The following is a 17,858-nucleotide window of genomic DNA, read 5'->3' as shown; positions in this document are numbered from 1 at the left end:
AACTAGATGAAACATAAAGAGACAAATATCCATCTTTTTGCTTGAGGCTTGCAGCCTACAGTCTCTCAGGAGGGTGTTCTCAAATTTTAGGAAGATTTTGAGAAATACAGTTCTAATTAAGTTTATGTAATGAGCTGGGGGTAATATGCTAATCAAATGAATAAGATGATGAAAAAAAAAAGAATCTTTTACTGGCTAACTTTAATATAATAATTGTATTCTTCCACCAAGTTTTTTGACAATATACTATAATGCTGCTTTCCATTAAAGAGTTGCTGGGATGACGTAATTTTTTAAGCCAACACGAAAGCTAGCATCACCATGGATCCCTCAACTTATTACATTGGCTTTTGGAGTTTTGCAGAAATTAAGAAATTAACACGTTTTATCCATCAAAATAATCTTCACAAATCAACAACTTCAATTAAAATTATGAATTTCGAAGCCAAAATCAAATAAATAAATAAATAAACACAAGGGGAGCTTTGTTGATCTATGTGAAAATATATTGAGCCTGTGTTACCCACAAACCTTATTTCAAGCATTTAACCAAAAACGCAGTCATAAAACCAATTGACACCAGAAGTTCAATAATGCTAACTCACTGATGATTTTAGGACTCTAGCACTCTATGAAACATCACTTAAATCTGACTTCCAACTTCAAAAAGTAAGATATACAAGTGAGATATACAAAGTTTATGATAAACATTAAGTTTTAAGCAAACAAAATGCATCAATCAGTCAAATTTGCATTATTGATGCTACATCGAATGATAATCAGTCATGTTTAGGCAAATGTTTGAAACTACAGATGTGTAAAACACAGTAAATGATCCTCTATTACCTTGCAGAACATCCTTGTTAATCCTCTAAAATGTGCTTAATGGGACACCCCCCTCTGTTGACAAACAAACAACTGCTCAGTGAGCAATGAAATGCCTTAATAGATAAAGAGCATAGACATCAAGTAGGAATATCTCACATCCGACTTTGAATGGAACAAATTGTGAATGCAGAATGAAGTTGATATGAAATATAATTGGCTTTAATCTCTGAAGTAAGTAGTTTACCAGGCCCACTTGTGTTCCGCTAGAGAAGTGTTTGTTTACCTCTTTAGCGTGTCTGGTGCACTGTGGTATATCCATCATCCTGACAGCCAATCAGGTTAGGGAGTCAGAGTTACACGGTTACTGTGACATCCAGACATAGAAAATGCTTCAAAGGCCAAAAACAAAAACTGAAGGGAATGTGCACTTACTTTTGAAGCAGTACTAGAGGCAGGCCAGTGTTTAAATATTGTCATATAAATATTCAGTTAAATCAAGGCAGGGTAATTTCACTTATATTCAGATGTTACACAGTTTTGCTCTCGACAATAGACTGTACATAAGTGATCTTCCTGTTGAGATAACTTTGAATCCTGAAATGTAAAAAAATTATTTGAAAAATTATTTGAAAAATTATAATATATATATTAGGGCTGGGGGAATTAACGCGTTAATCTTTGCGATTAATTTGAGATGTTTAACGCATTAAAAAAATAAATAACGCAATTGACACAGCACTTTTTTTTTTTGCCTCATTTTGGCATTTTGGCCGAAAGAGAAAAAAGGCCGAAAATATGCCGCCCCGCCCCTCCATGTTCGGCGATCATGTTTCATTCTCGCGCAGCTTGTTTAGTAATTTCGTGTGTGTGTGTGTGTCGGTGCTTTGCACTCTCTGCTCAATATTCCGCTCCGTGTTTGCGCTGTGCGTTCTGCTCTGTCGTTCACGCTCCAATCATGTACCGATCACTCACGGGAAAAGCAAAGTTCGCTCAAATAACGTGAAATTTCTCAGTTGTAGACTTCTGTTTGCAATAGCACTACTGAGCTGGTATAGCCATGCTGGGCAACAGTGGTGAAATGACCTGCTCTGATCACATGCACTGATGATAATAATAGCTTTGTAGGACTATACTTTATTTTGATAATTAGTCATAAAATAAATCACTGTGGAAGACGAGGGAGGGACTGAGAGAAATCATTCAAATTGAGTCGAGTCTAACAATATACTGTACCCTCGAGAAGAACGATTAGCCTATGTCGACTGTACTTTTTTTAAATTCAACTGGCACTTTAACATTTTGTTGTTTTTTTACATTGTTGGTGCATAAATAGAAATTATTGATTTTGGCCAATAGGCTTAAGTTCTAAACTAATCTAGACTTTTTGATGACCTTGATGGTTTTAATATTCAACTTACACTTTGTTTATAATGTTGCTGCATGCATTTTATTTGATGAGAACAACTACTCTGTGGTTCTGAGGAGAGTCTGTTTACAGTTTACAAGATGTCATTAAAATATTATTTAAAATATACTTCCTTTGTGTTGTTTAATTGAATTAGGTGATTCTATGTTTATATATATAATCTCATTTATTTTCCCCAAAAATCCTACAAATTCAGAAACAAACTGTCAGCCAAGCCACGGAACCACACTGACGGCTTAAGTGACAGAGCTCCAAATCAATACTCAATGCTACTATGCACCACTATTCATCTGTGTAACTAAAATAACTTAAGTGTGCCAGTGCAGCATACTCTATTTATTTACCACAATATAATATTTTCCACAGGGCTTGATATCTGTTTTGGCATTGTAAAACAGTCGGTCATTTGACTGAACTTCGGCTTTGAAAGTGCTTGGCTTGAACTCCAAGTATACTCTCGACAGAGAACCAGAGCTGTGAATCCACAGCCAGAAGATATGAGGGAGTGAGAAAAAGAGAGAAAAAAGGGGAGGGAAATAAAGTATAAGCACCAATCTCCCTCAAATGCCAAGATGAATTACATTAGACGTGTCCCTCGCCTGCAGAAGACTAAATGCACACCAAACAACAAAGCCCTACAGCCTCTAGCTTCAACTTTGATATCTATCAACACACTCCCATGCCCATAATTGCAAAAAAAAACAAAAAACAGTGTTCTCGGTATTCATACTGGATAATATATCCAAGAATCTGTATAGCATATATCGCATCCCTGTTGCCATGACCTCAACCTTTGTGAATGTCAGGGCATACAGTATGCACTTACACAATAATATCCTTACAAATATGGATACATACAAGATAAATGGCCAGTGTCAAAGTTACAGTGTTATGGTGCATTTTCCAGCACACTCCATTAATAAAACCAATAAAGCTATGTATCAAGTAAGTAAAACGATTATAATGAAAAACACCATGACTAAACCATAGCAGTGTACCCTTATGTCAGTTTATTCATAGCGACATTCTGTTTTTCTGTGATAAGCAAATTGATATGTAAAGGTTGGAATGACGTTACATGACATTTGTGTTGACCTGACAGTTAAAAATCACACAGAACACAATACAGAGGCGGCTGACAGTCAAGCGCGAGCTTCAATATTTATACATACTGTGGCAGGCGGCATGTTATTATTTATACAGAGTAGGTGGCATGTAATTATTTTGCTGCACTTTGAGGCACTTTAAACACAACTGTGGTCACTCAGCTCTGTAATTTGACTGTCCGGATGTACAACAAGCATGGTATTTCTGAACACATGACTACTGAAAACAAAAAATGAAAACATGCAATTGCAAACATCTTGTGCGTTCACATAAATGGATGATTTCCATCACCTGCAGAAATGTGCATATAGTTCAGGCTGCTGTCAAATTAAAAGTAGTGCAGGTTCATCCATAAATAAAACATTTTAAATGAGTAATTGTTTAATATATATAGCAATAGGCAATATTAATATTTTATAAATTTTAAACTATTAAATTATAGTTAGAGTATAATATATAGGGTAAATACATTTTTTTCCCTTTCTTTCTTTCTTTTTTTTTTGTGACATATCCCTTTAATACTGTATATACACTACCATTAAAAATGTTGGGGTCAGACAGATTTTAAAAAAAAAGTTTTTTCCAAGGCATTTACTTGATCAAAAACAAAATTATTGTAAAAATATTCTGTAAAAATATTGATCAGAAATATATAAACATTGATCAGCGGACATAAACAGAAGCTTAACCGAACTTGCTTGAAGTGCAAGAACAAACCTCATTGGCTCTTGCGGAAGCTCAAACGTGCAAGCATAACACGAGAATGAACATCATTGGTTCTCGCACGTCAAGCAAACATGCTTGAGCTTCCATTTACCACAACTATGTGAGTTGATGAATGTTTACATTTGAATAAAAGCCTAAATTCAATCTGTTCATCATATAAAGCGATCGTGTCTCTACAGAAAATTTGGACTAAAGAGCTAAATTTATATGGATTAGTTTTACTATCTCTTTATGAACTTTTTGAAGCACCAGTGTTAGTTGCATAGCTGTCTATGGAGGGACAGAAATCGCTCAGATTTCATAAAAAAGATCTTAATTTGGGTTCCGAAGATGAACAAAAGTCTTACTGGTTTGGAACGACATGAGGGTGAGAAAATAATGACAGAATTTTTTTTTTAGGGCGAACTATCCCTTTAAATCATTCATAAAGCTGACATTTCTTATTATTATTAGTTGAAAATAGCCAGGCTGCAGTGCAGAGTAGGAAGTTAGGGTTAGTTTTTTTTTTTTTTTTTGAATGTTTGATGAACAGCATTTATTTGAAATAGAAATCTTTTTTTAGCTTTAGAAATGTTTTTACTCTCATAAATTTAAAAAAATAAATTGTCATCAATTTAATGTGTCAATTTAAAGGCTTAAAAGTGCAGTATGTAACATTGACAGCTAGTGGTTGAACTCCACCTCAGACTTGACACTCATGCAGGTTGCCAGATTGAGGACATACAAAATCGCCACTGAATATGGAAAGCGACGAGCCTTATGCTGCGTTCACACCAAACGCGAATATGCGTCTAAATTCGCGCCTGCCGCGTCTAGTTATACGCGTGACCACTTTGTGTGCATTCGCGCGTCAAGAGCGAAATTGACGCACGTAAAATCAAAAGTTTGAAGCAAAATTTACGCGCGTCAGAGGCGAAATCCGTAGGCGAAAGTTTCGAAACCTGTTGGCGGCCATCTTTTTTAGATGTTTATCGAGCATTAGCATTAGCATTAATCGAGAGAGTCACCGCTCGCATGCTCTGGACAGCAGAAACAGCTGCGTAGGGGACATCGTCGCTGTACTCGGGTCCACCAAACCCTCCGGAGGGTTTCAGGAGTTTCACAATTTGTTCCAGGAGGTAGGTTTGGTGGACCTAACGGCGAGGACGCTGACGAGGACAGCGTAGGCCATATAGGCCTCGGCCTCGAGTGGTCGCTGCATGACGAGCCCGCGCTGTACAGCCCGGCGCGAGGTTCACCCTCGCCCGCACCTAATCTGTCATTTATTTTTGTTTTGATAATAAATGGAGCCAGCCTCCAAAAGTGAAACCTGTCCTGTGATTTTTAAAAAAAGTTTTTATACAATAAATTGTGTTTGTTGTCTTTACATTAGATTAATAAAGTTTCATATAATCTAGAATATGGAATAAATAGCATTCAATACAAAATGAGTATCTCTCACATATTGAAATCGAGTTTTTATGTGAAAGATTTGCTTTGTTGTGCATTTTAGTCATATTACAAAATAATTTATTGAGGCCAAACATAAAATAACATTATAAACTGTCAGTTCACCACGTGACAGCAGCAAGTAGGCTCCTGATTGGTTAACGCGGCGCGAATTGACGCAGAAGTTCAGATTTTTCAACTCGGGCGGCAGACGCGAATTCGGTATATTAGCAATTGGTGGGATCGCACAGATCAAAACAAAAACAGACATTCCAACACGGAATGCACATTTCAAAGTAGAATAACTGGCTGTAGCATTGGTTTTCAGAGAAAAGTATTTGAACTAAGCATGTTTCTTTAATCTCTGCAAACATAGTATGGTACTTTTATGCTTTAGTACAGTCAAACATACAGCACCTCCAATAATTCCAAATAAAATAAATAATTATACTAACCCCAAACTTTTGTATGGTCATGTACATTCATATATTTGAATTTTTATATCACAGACGTAATGCTTCTACTGGATATATGCACCTATATTATGTTCTAAAAAATATTAAAATGATATATCATAAGTTGTAGGGTTACTCATTTCCAGAAAAAATATCTTCAGTGAACATTTCTTCAGACCACATTACTGTTTCTGATCGCGAAAATGTGTCCTTTAAAACATGCTTTAAAACAACATGAAATGCATTTATTTTTGGAGATAGCAAGAGTGGCATTATTTGGCTTCATCACAGCCAACACAATTACACCTATTGTGCTTATTCATCAGCCAGCTTTCATTAATGGCTTCTGGATGGTGAGGTTAATGCATCCTTGCATTCTCAGCAAGCTTATCTCACTAAATTCCAAGACCTAGAATTAAATGCATTTTACAGAATAAGGAAATGTTTAATTTATTCACAAATATTATTCGGTTTAATTTCACAGAACATTACATTTAAATTAATAAAGTATTCATACCTGAAAAATGTGACAAAGAACTGCACCAAGTCCATGATGCTGCTGTGCTGAGAGAAGGATATCTGTGAAAAAAGAAGAAAGGTGGTAGAGATATTAGATTATTATCACTCCTGTAAAATATCACATTAAACCATTACTGAAGGATGCCCAAATAAATTTAACATGGGACATATTGTCTCTTGACAGCCTTATACTCATATTAAAAATAATGGGAAAGATGTGGTTTGTGTAAAAAACAAAACACATCGATTTACGGTGCATTGGAAATTAACTTAATTCAATAAATGTTTTAATCACCAAATGGCTTTAAATTTAAAGGGGGAAAAATAAACATGCTGGGCTAGGTGACAAAACAAATAAACTACTGTTGAATCATGTTTAAAAGCTTTCTAAAAAAACAGATGGCCTATAATAAACTTGACATATAATTTAATCAAGTGTTCATGTTGTTGATCTAATTTAACTTGAATTTGTTGTGCAACGTACTCTGCAAACTTTCTGTAGAATAATAAATACTTCTAATCAAAATAATTTTGACTTGACATGCAAGCAGTTTTATTATATATTCATGGCATATTAATTTCTACAACTTGGCAAGTTTTCTTAGAAAACAAGCAGCATGAATTTTCCCCACACATAATATCTCAAGTTCATTCCCCAACCTTAAATATTCTAAAAGATTCTATGGTTCAGAAACACAAGTTGTTTCTTTTTTTCTTTTCTTTTTTTTACAAAGAACAGCTATTGTCCACATTATGGAATATTATAATCCACATAATGGAAAGCAATTAAAAGTAAGCTAATTATGCAGTAATACATGTATTTATATAATTTCTAAAACACTAGGCAATTAGAACTAACAGTGTTAGTACAATATTGAAGCTGCTATAATACTTAAATTTTACTCCATATTAAAACTAACATAACTGAAATTCAAAGGGCTACTTATGTCCTGAATAACTATGATTGCATTGTAAACAAAACAATATTCTTAGATCAATTTAATAATGCTTAAAATATCAAAACAAAGATTTACTTTATCATAAGTATCATTAATATTTAAGTTCTAATAACTGGTCACATGCTGTGGCTGTAGTAATAGTTTGAAGACTGAGTATTCAAATAACAGTTTTTTTATTTTTACATGTTTATTATAAATGATTTATCCGTACACATCATCATTATTATTATTATTTTTTAATTCACCAGCACTCGTAGTCTTTAATCAAAAACATGACACCCCCCACCCCCTCCCTCCCTCGAAACAGGTGGGGCTTTAGTTATTATACAAACTAGAGTTTTTAAGAATGGTTATGGCCATGAATATTACATTTACATATTCTATTGTATGAATAGTTATGGAAAAGTAAAAATGTTGAGAAGCAGCTGATGCAGTGTCATTTTGTATTTAACTATTTATATCAGGAGTGTTTACTATGTGGCTGCACATGAGAAAGAAAGCGCGCAAGATGAGGCCGCTACAATGCAACTATTATGACCATGGATTAACAAACATACACAGTTAACCAAATCAAAATTTATTTTCACATTGCATGACAGTTGCAGTGCAGCTTCAAATCTGTTAATAGCCAATTAATAGCGGCAATAGTCAATTAAATACACATGTACATAACAAACATATAAGTTTTGATTATATTTATTAGATTGAAAGAGTCCTAAAGCCACTGGGAATGAAAGTCTGTGATGGTTAATTCATTAAAATACACAAAGGACCATGTACCAATACATAACTGTAGATAGTGTTTGAAATCGTTGGGGTTCAGTAGATTAACATTTCTCCGTCTACCCTTACGTAAGCTGTACAATAACCACAGTCTGTTATATAAAATGCATTTGATTTCTCAGCTGTTGCAGTCAGCCCCACAAATAAGATCCTTGGTTCCTGTCCATTCGCTGATTACTTTAGCTACATGACCGAATTATTTGCCTTTTCAATATCTGAGGCCACTCACATCGATTGCTTATGAGAATCCAATACATAATTCTCCCAACTAAACCTATCTAAATCTTATCCACACTCCATCTCCATCTAAAAATCGACCATCTGATAAAAGAAAATGTCAATTTGTAAATGTCAGATGTTATCAGAGTGATTTATTTTTCAAGAAGTGGCGTGCTTCAAAAGTTCAGGCGACAAAATGTGTTTACTTAGTTTGAATGAGTTTTGGACTCGCACTTTTCTTTTTCTTAGAGGACATGCTATTATCGAATGCAAAAACAGAGCCAGGTATAGCGTGGCAATTACGCACACACATACAGACATTACGCATGGACCCTCTCTGTCACGCACTATGCAGGAAGCAAAAATTGTGCATGTGTTCATGAGTGCCAGGGTGCACAGCCAATGATCATTAACCATGCCTAACATCTATGAGATATTTCCAAACGTCAAAAACCTGCTGTTATTTCTGAATGGAAGAAGGAAGCATTAGGTTAGATGGAGAAGAGCGGATAGAGAGGTGTGTGTGCATGCAGATGGAAGTGAGGGGGTTGGTCAGCCCTTAAGTGATTTACTGGCATTTGCTTTTTGCAGTGAAAGTGCATGACAATCAAAAACTGAAAGAAAGAAAGTGTTGAGAAAAGCTGATTTCTCTTGCCAGGGGGACTGGCCATTAAGCGGGACGAGTTAGTGGCTGGAGCTGGTACCTTTACTGAAGTGCTCTTGACTCCTCCCCACTCCTAATTTTTAGCCTTTTACTGTAAACATCATGCTGGCTTTGAGAGCGGTAACACACAAATTGAGACAATCACCATTAGCAAATCCTTAAAGGTACAGATGGGGTTTTTTTTATTAAAAAATAATTAGTAGCGCTTTTGAGAAATATGGTTAAATAATGATATATGCACAGGAGATGAAGACTCATAAAATTTGTTTTATTGTACATTATAGAAGTGAGTCGCCCTCCAATGGGTGGCTCAATTATGGTGCACATAACCACATTTCTCATGACTGAGTTGCTGAAATGTTGTGTTGCAGGGTTTCAACAATATCTGATTATTTATCAAATTATGTTTAATGGAATCTAATTTATCTAATTTCTCTCCCCAAAAGGAATGATTTGAAACCATTCTCTTTTCTTCACATCTAATCTCTACTGACTTTACTGAGGTATTTGTAAAGAAAGGAAATGGCAAATGTTAACAGTTAACATAACTTCTAATGTAAAATGAAAGTGGCAATAAATGCAATCAGATCTGAATACGCAAGTGTAGTGTGGCTAAAAAAATATTCAGGTATGAAATACATGTTAATACCAGGTGTAGAAGGGTTCTATAATACTCTAATTTGGGGTCAGTACAATTATTATTATTATAATTTTAAAGAAATGAATCCTTTTATTCCACAAAGATAAATTAAATAGATAAAAAGTGACAGTAAAGCTTTTATAGTAATAAATAAATATATATATTAGAAAAATATATATTTCAAATAAATACAAAGTTCTGTCATGAAACTCTAGATGGCGCAGGCTAATAGGTCCTTAACCTGCTGCAATCTCTATAGGGATCTCCCAGTCACGTGACTCCTAGCTGCGTGTCAGCCATTTTGACGGAATACATCCGTCAGCTACTCAGCAGCAATGGATCTATTAGGCTAATTATACAATTTTCTGTTTTACTTTCGGGTTATAGGGCTGTGATGGTGGCAGTTTTTACCACTGCGGTGGTAATGGACCAACTACCTGCGGTGGTTGGGGGGTTGTTTTGAAAATTGAAATAAAAATGTAGTGTTTATTTGAGCAAAAAAGTGTTTATTTGAGCAATTCCGTCAAAGAAGCAACACACTAAAGCCTGTAAAGCATTGAAATAAATATCAGTAAATATTGGAAACTTAAATAATATAATAAAGTTAAATCTATTTAAAAAAAAAGTTTGTTTAATAAATTCCACACAAAGACGCGTATTCCACATGAAGCTCTGCGCTTTGAGAGGGATGTGGGACACGAGGAGGAAAAAGACTATCGATCTATTTTCTGATATCTTCATGTTTTCCACAAGGGCAAGACATTTAAGATATGTTTGATATTGCGCTGCCAGACAAAGCGAAAATAAAAATCACCCGTGCGTGTGAAACACGCTTTACAAATAAACTTGACGCGCCTTACATGTCTAATAATAACAAGCACAAACTGTTAAAATGAATCTGACGTGCAAGTAAAAATGTAGGCTTTCTGTCCTACAACGTTTTTCTACTTTACCACAGTAAAGAATATGAATAGGCCTAATTAAAAGCGAACCTAGGAAGAAACGTTTATAATCCCCTTCGAAAATCGAGACGTGAGTGAAGCGGGATTTTATTTTGACGGCGCTCCGGACTTTTATTTTGACGGACGGCGCTGAGAACACCAGCGCCAGAAGAGAACGGCAACGGCAGCTCCTCAGATCAAACAGTGCTCACTCATATTCTCCGTCTTCATAAATTTACGATCTCTGTCAGTCATATCTAATACTTTGTTAGACAGAACTGGTAAACAAAGAAAGTAAATGGTAACTTATGCGAAGTAAGTAAAGTAAAGCGTTTGCTTTTATATTATTTGTAACAGAAAAGGCAAAAAATCAGGCTAAAATACTTTCTCATTTGCCGTCAACATTCAGCAAATGCGCATCTACATCATTTAAACAAATCTCTGAATATCTAATAAACATTTAATTTCACAAACCTTGCAGATTTAATTTAATCCAGCTGTGATATCTTGTGAAGTGTGCATTACTGTCTGCGAGTGACGGTCGGTCCATGCGAAGTGAATGTGAACAGAAGATCAGCTTCACAGGAGACGCGATCGAAAAACTTTAAATCCTTCATTTTAAAATATGCTGATATATATCCAGTTGCCAACTGTGTCATATTCATATCTGTGATATATCCAGTTGCCAACTGTGTCATATTCATATCGTTTTCACTGTGCTGTATGTAAAATTACCGTTACCTTGTCTTTATTTGAAAAAATATGATTACCATCACGAAATGACCAGATTACTGAGTGCCCTGTTACAGTGTTTACCTTATTTTTATTCACATATTCATATATTTCTAAACAATTACTTTGTGAAAAATACTGTAATAGGATTGCAAATTTAAGAAATTGCCATCTAAAGTATAAAAGCATGTTTATTTTAAAAATTTGTTTTATAATTTATTTATAATTTATTAAATATTGATTAAAATAAATATATATAAAAATATCGGCCACCCTGCTCTCTAAGATATCGGTCGACCACTAGTAATAACAAACAACTGCAGCAATGTAGCAGATCTATTCCGCCAAGACCAAATATATTAACATTGTCATATACATTACCATGCCAAACAGTCTGACTGTTGTCATGACTTTTGAACTGTTAATCAAAGAATTCTCGAAAAAAATTGTATCACAGTTTCCACAAAAATATTAAGCAGCCCAACTGTTTCAACACTGATAATAATAAGGAATGTTTATTGAGCACCAAATCAGCATATCTGAATGATTTATGAAGGATCATGAAACTGAAGACTGGAGAAAAGGCTGATAAAAATTCAGCTTTGTCATCACAGGAATAAATGACATTTTATTAAAATAGAACACAGTCATTTTAAACAGTAATATTTCACAATATTACTGTTTTTTTTTTTTTAATCAAATAAATGGAGCCTTGGTGAACATAAGATACTACTTTCAAAAATCTAGTCCTAGCTGTTTCTAAGCCATGGCAGACATATGCTTTTTGATGACTTGCTGTCGCTTTGTCAATTAAAATAATAAAAACCCTAACAAGCTCTGAGTTTCTCATGATGTCTTTATCTACTGTCAGCATTTTTCTCTCCATCTCACTCCAGCTTCTAGCTAATAACCCTGACTTCTCCACCTCCATTAAAGAGCTCTTTGAGGATATAAAAGAACATTATGGGTATGCTAGCTAGCAGATTCCAAGCTCTTGCATTTTCCCCGACATTGTAAATTTGAGATATCTACAGAAGAGATTTAACAACCTGAAAATTGTGATTGATGGTCAGGGCAGGTTCAGGAGTTTAGGCCCAAAGTCCACTAAAGCAGATCTCTGGCTCGTAGGACCGTGTCAGCTGCCCTCACAGTGGCTACAGCATCAGATTTTAATGAAGATGAGGTTTTTTAGCACATACTGTATCATACTGTCTTTTTTTTTTTTTATTTACACTGATTAAGCTATAATTTACCACACAGAGTTGAACCACAAATCATCCAGTTGCATATAGAGAATGCATAGTATTAACTTGACATGACGGCAAAAGAATTTAGTGAAGTGTTAGGCTACTAAAAAGCGTGCTGGACTATAAAGGAAGTTTGTGGAACACTGTGCCAGATTGTCAGGGATGCATTATCATAATTTTTCTTTTAACTGGGAAAAGTGTGATGATATCCAAGGCCAACTTGTACTAAATGTATTGATTTAATTTTGCATTAGCATCCAATTATCCAAAAAATGCTATCTTGCACATCTAATTTACATTTAGCTGCAGTCCAATGCAATGTGGAAGAAAAGTTTGACAGGAAAAACACTATAGAAAAAGTTTCATGCAGGCAGACCCACTTTTATGAAACTTTCAATGCTAATTTCTGCTAATGTAATAGAATGGAGCTGCGCTTGCAAAGGCCTTGTGCATGTTACAAGATTGATGCTAACAGCAAATTAAACAATGTAGCGTCTTGTTTTCTGTCATGTTGTTGGCTTAATGCTGAATACTTTACACTACCAATTGCAGACTACGGGCGTCAATCAGAAGCTATGATCTCAAATTGTACTTAAACTCATGCACATAGGTACATGAGAGCAGATACTTGACAAAATGTCAGCAAACTATAAAGGACATAATTACAAAATTATAATCATAATAATAATAATAATAAACCAAAAATACGGATGAGACCGTGTGTTTTCTTTTTATGATTAACAGTTTATTGGTTTTTCAAAACATTTAAACAAGAGGCCGTGTGTTTTCAAACTTTTTGACACTATGAACTGAGGGACCATGTATTGTATATGTATTAGAACTACTAATGCAAAATGAAACTGGGAAGCAGAGTTCAGAAGCACATTGACCATCTAGAACGAAAAAAACAGGAGAATTAGCATTTTAATGTTAGTTTAAAAGTGGACACCACAACACTATCATTGTACAGAGATCAGAGGCTAAGTGATTATTGAGTGTATGCGCTTTTTAAAGTTCAATACCACCTTTGAGCACCAAGAACCCTGAGGTTAGGCAAAACAAGAGTCAGGGTGAATCAGAGGGTCTGTGAGGCCTAAAGGTAAAAGCAAAGGGAGCTGTTAAAGGCAACTACAACGCTTCTCTGAGAAGAATATCAAGAGCTGAGGTGAGGACAGGACACTGCTAACCTCAGCTCTGGTCACTGAACAATATGCTGTTGCAAACATGCTTTTTGCGTTTGAGTGCAAGGGAAAGGATAAAAATAGATGTTCCTGTACCTTTCCCAAGAATATTAAAAGTGTTATAAAAAAGTGGGGATGCAAGAGCGAGACAGAGAGAGAGAGAGAGAGAGAGAGAGAAAATGAAGATCGGCAGTTCTGCAGATGGTACATTAACATATTCATGACATAACCTAATGACTGCAGTAAGATATTAGTTGAATATTATGCACACCTACAATATTCAAATGAGCATCATATTTATAATCAGTCACATGCAAAGATGTAGCTCACCTATATTTTCTGAGGTGGAATTAAATCATCGTATGCTTGTATGACATGATGCTAAATCATACACACTCACAATAACATCTGGCATCAAATCATCCCAAAATGTCAGGTTTTGGTGATCTAAGGCCTTACATCTGCTTTTATATTTTATTGACACTACTGCTGAAGCAAAAACCTAAAAATGTTAATAAATCTGTACTAAAATATTGTGATCCAAAATTACACAGACTGAACACTTGCTACATAAAACTTAATAAATTCTAACATAAAACTTAATTTTTTTTTTTTCCTTGAACAACTAATTTATAAAAGTAACAGTTTTATTATGGATGGTATGGTTTAAAATTACAAAAAAGAATGCATGTAATAATAATAATAACTTTAATAATAATAATTATATATATATATATATATATATATATATATATATACAGTGCAATGCATAAGTGAATACACCCATGCTAAAGTTGACTAAAAAGAGGAACAAAAAATCATATTTTGAAAATTGAACTTGGTTTTATTTCAGTTAGCCTAAAAGCTAGTTTGATTTGCATTGAGAGATGATCTTATGGAAAGTACCCCATGCCAATCTCTAGGTATGGTGAAGGCTATGTGATGATGTGGGGCTATTTTAATTCCAAAGGCCAAGGGAACTTTATCAGGATGCATAGTATCCTAAAAAAATGTTAAAAAAAATACTTAAAAATAAAAATCTGCCTGCCTCTATGGGAATTTAACATAGGGGTGTACTCACTTATGCACCATGTATTTTAAGGAAGAACATTTATTTATTTACGATACATTATTCATTCACAAAGAAAATTGGTGTCCTTAAAGGTTGGATTTTTCCTAATTTTTTAAATTAAGGCATTAAGTTCAATTTCCAAAATATGATTTTTTATTCCTCTTTTTAGTCAACTTTAGCATGGGTGTATTCACTTATGCATTGCACTGTATATATATATATATATAAAATTTAAACTAAGGTACTGATAAAATAAAGCAAATATGTAACAGTTATTTCTGCCCTGTCAGTATTCACATCAGTACAAGATTTGCTCTTTTTTCCCCATTCTCTCTCCATATGGTAAAGGAGAGAACAAGTGAGAACAGACACAGCAAATTAAGTAACCTCTGCTTTCATGGCCTTCTCGTATTGTGGAGCACTGAACACTTAGCTTTACCTATTCTCTTTCACCGCTATGAAAGCCAATCTGCTGTGATAAAGCTATAAACCGATATGGCACCACTGTGTTTCTGGCAAACCGTTTCAATTTACCCGTTATCCAAAGAGACTCGCTCATGTCAGAGATGGACAGAGGTTGAGTTAGACCACAAACTGTCTGTAAGAAATGAGATTACTAAAGGCATTATATTTAATGATGTCTACTGGACTGGGGAAAATAAGAGATGTGTGTGGAGAAAATCAAATCACTCCCCATTCCTTGGTCCAGAATGGCTGTGACAAGATGGCCATTCAACACAGAAATCTATCTAATGCAGCAGCTCTGCTTCGGCCCACAATGAGACTATTATTAGAGCAGAATATTATAATTACTTTTTAATTTACTTTAATGGGGGTTATGTGCGACAAACTTCCGTATTGTGTAAAACAGGTTGTATTGCTTCAAGCTCATGTCTTTTGTACGTGCTTTGTTAAATATAGAGATGTTTTACTCAAGATGCCTTCAAAGGAGCAAGCAAAGACAAGCATAAACCTATGCCCATCGCACATTTAGATATTAAAATTGAATAAAATGGCAACAATAAAAAGAACTAGCTAGGTTAGCTGATTACCATAAAAGTCATTTTTGCCGTCAGTTCGAACTGCAGTTAACATTTTCTCCGACAAGCGCATGCAATGAGACCTGTTTTCCTATTTATTCATGTGATGTTCAGCATAAAGCCTATTAATTGATCTTTTTGAGATAATCCTTGTCACAGAAATGAAGGAAGAAAACTGAGTATACAAAAGAGGTGCATCAATAGTCTTAGTCTCAGAGATGCCCACAGAAAACACCTACAGTCTCTCCAGTGTGGCTGTTCACTTTACATGTTGGTCAAACTGTCTTTATCTTGTCTAAATGAGCAGTTATTTTCCAGAGTAAACTGCAAACTGGATTTTTGCAGTTAGATATGACAATTAAGATGGTATTGACACTGATGTTGCAAAATACTCTAATGTAATGATTATAAACAGCAATAGTCATCATTATGGTTTTATATGGTATCATGTTCAGCTATTGACATAATCTAATTATTGACAATAAATTAGTCACTAGTCTTCTTCTGAATGACATTAAACTTGATTAATTTGTGATTAAAACCAACCCAAAACAAGATATTAAACTTCAAACTAAATATTCTGCTCATTTGCAAGCACTAAATAAAGGGGTGAGTAGAGCAGCTCTCTGTAGATGTGGACTGAAAAATACTGGAGGGGTGAGGTAAAGGACCACAGTGACAAACTAAATATAAGTCTGTTCCACTAGAATAGGCAAATCCCCTTGAGCTCTGCCCCCCAAACCAGCCCTCAGCTCTAAGCTGATGTCATCCTGAGACTGGAGTGATAACCCTGGGGGTGCAGAGCGAGGGCAGGAAATGCTGTCATCACCAGGGTAGCCTTTCCCAAGCCAAGCAGATGAGCATTACACATGACTATCCTGATTCTCCTACAGTTACTCATTAATGAGTCTGAAGGACCGGGCGTATTTGATCTGGATTAAACCTGATAACCAGTTTACCTTACATCATGAGCACAGATTCATGATTAATAGGAAGAGATATAAATAATGGCAAGTATTAAGGCAAACCACATGTGCAAACAGTGCTGGGAATATGTGATTAATCTTAACACAATAACATATTCAGTTTTTTTAAAGGTCTATTGGTTTTGGAAATGTGTGTGTATGTCATGTAAAAGCATTGAAATGTTACAGTAAATGTAATGTAATGTCTCTTTAGGGGCTCCATAGAAATGTTTGTGGAAATATAAAAGACATCACATAAAAGACAGATTTGTAGTCTTAAGAGTCTCACTGTCTTAAATATTTTTCTTTAAATTAAAATAATATAATTATAATTAATATAATATAATATGATACTGTTCAAAAGTTACTGTTTTTGAAAGAAGTCATTACAATTAAAAATGACTGTTTATTATTTTATTTTAAAATATTTAAAAATGTAATGGCAAAGCTGAATTGTCAGTAGCCATTGTTGGCACTCATGCTGATTTGGTGCTCAAGAAACTTCTTATTATCAATGTTGAAAACACTTGTGCTGCCTAATATTTTGTGAAAACTTTGGTATTTTTCTGGATTGTTTGATGGAAAAAACTAGCTTGGCAAGCCAGACCTACATCAAGATGTTGGGTCTGGCAACTCACCATAGACACGGCTCAATCCGAGGGGCGGGATAAACGTCTGTCTTTCAAATTCCCTCTGCACGCAATAGGACAGCGCTTCAACCAACCAGAGCGTTTTCCCAACAGCGGAGCTAGTTGATAGATTCAACTTTTGCCATATCTGGCCGGCAAAACGACGAACACATCTTCCTTTTTTTAAGAATGACTTAAGTGCCGTTCTTTGCTCTTTTCTCAAAGAAAAACTTAACTCCAAGTCCTCCAGAGTCGCGGACAAAGCCGATTCGAAAGATGTTCGCCAGCAGCCGTCAT

The 17,858-nt window shown here is 35.0% G+C and overlaps 1 protein-coding gene across 3 annotated transcripts in view; it reads right to left on the bottom strand.

Moving 5' to 3' along the window:
• Positions 1-17,858, bottom strand: part of atrnl1a (attractin-like 1a) — a 274,347-nt gene that overhangs the window by 123,862 nt on the left and 132,627 nt on the right. For 2 of the 3 annotated variants that reach the window (XM_084093173.1, XM_084093174.1), the window contains exon 26: positions 6,488-6,549. In XM_084093173.1, the coding sequence (XP_083949299.1) occupies positions 6,488-6,549 (62 nt within the window). Of the gene's footprint in view, positions 1-4,603; positions 6,380-6,487; positions 6,550-17,858 lie in introns of those variants that run through there. The other variant, XM_084093175.1, reaches the window with a different exon arrangement.

This window comes from Abramis brama, assembly GCF_963993115.1.
Source record: "Abramis brama genome assembly, chromosome: 19".
Lineage (NCBI taxonomy): Eukaryota > Metazoa > Chordata > Actinopteri > Cypriniformes > Leuciscidae > Abramis > Abramis brama.
This window is presented reverse-complemented; position numbering and strand designations above follow the sequence as displayed.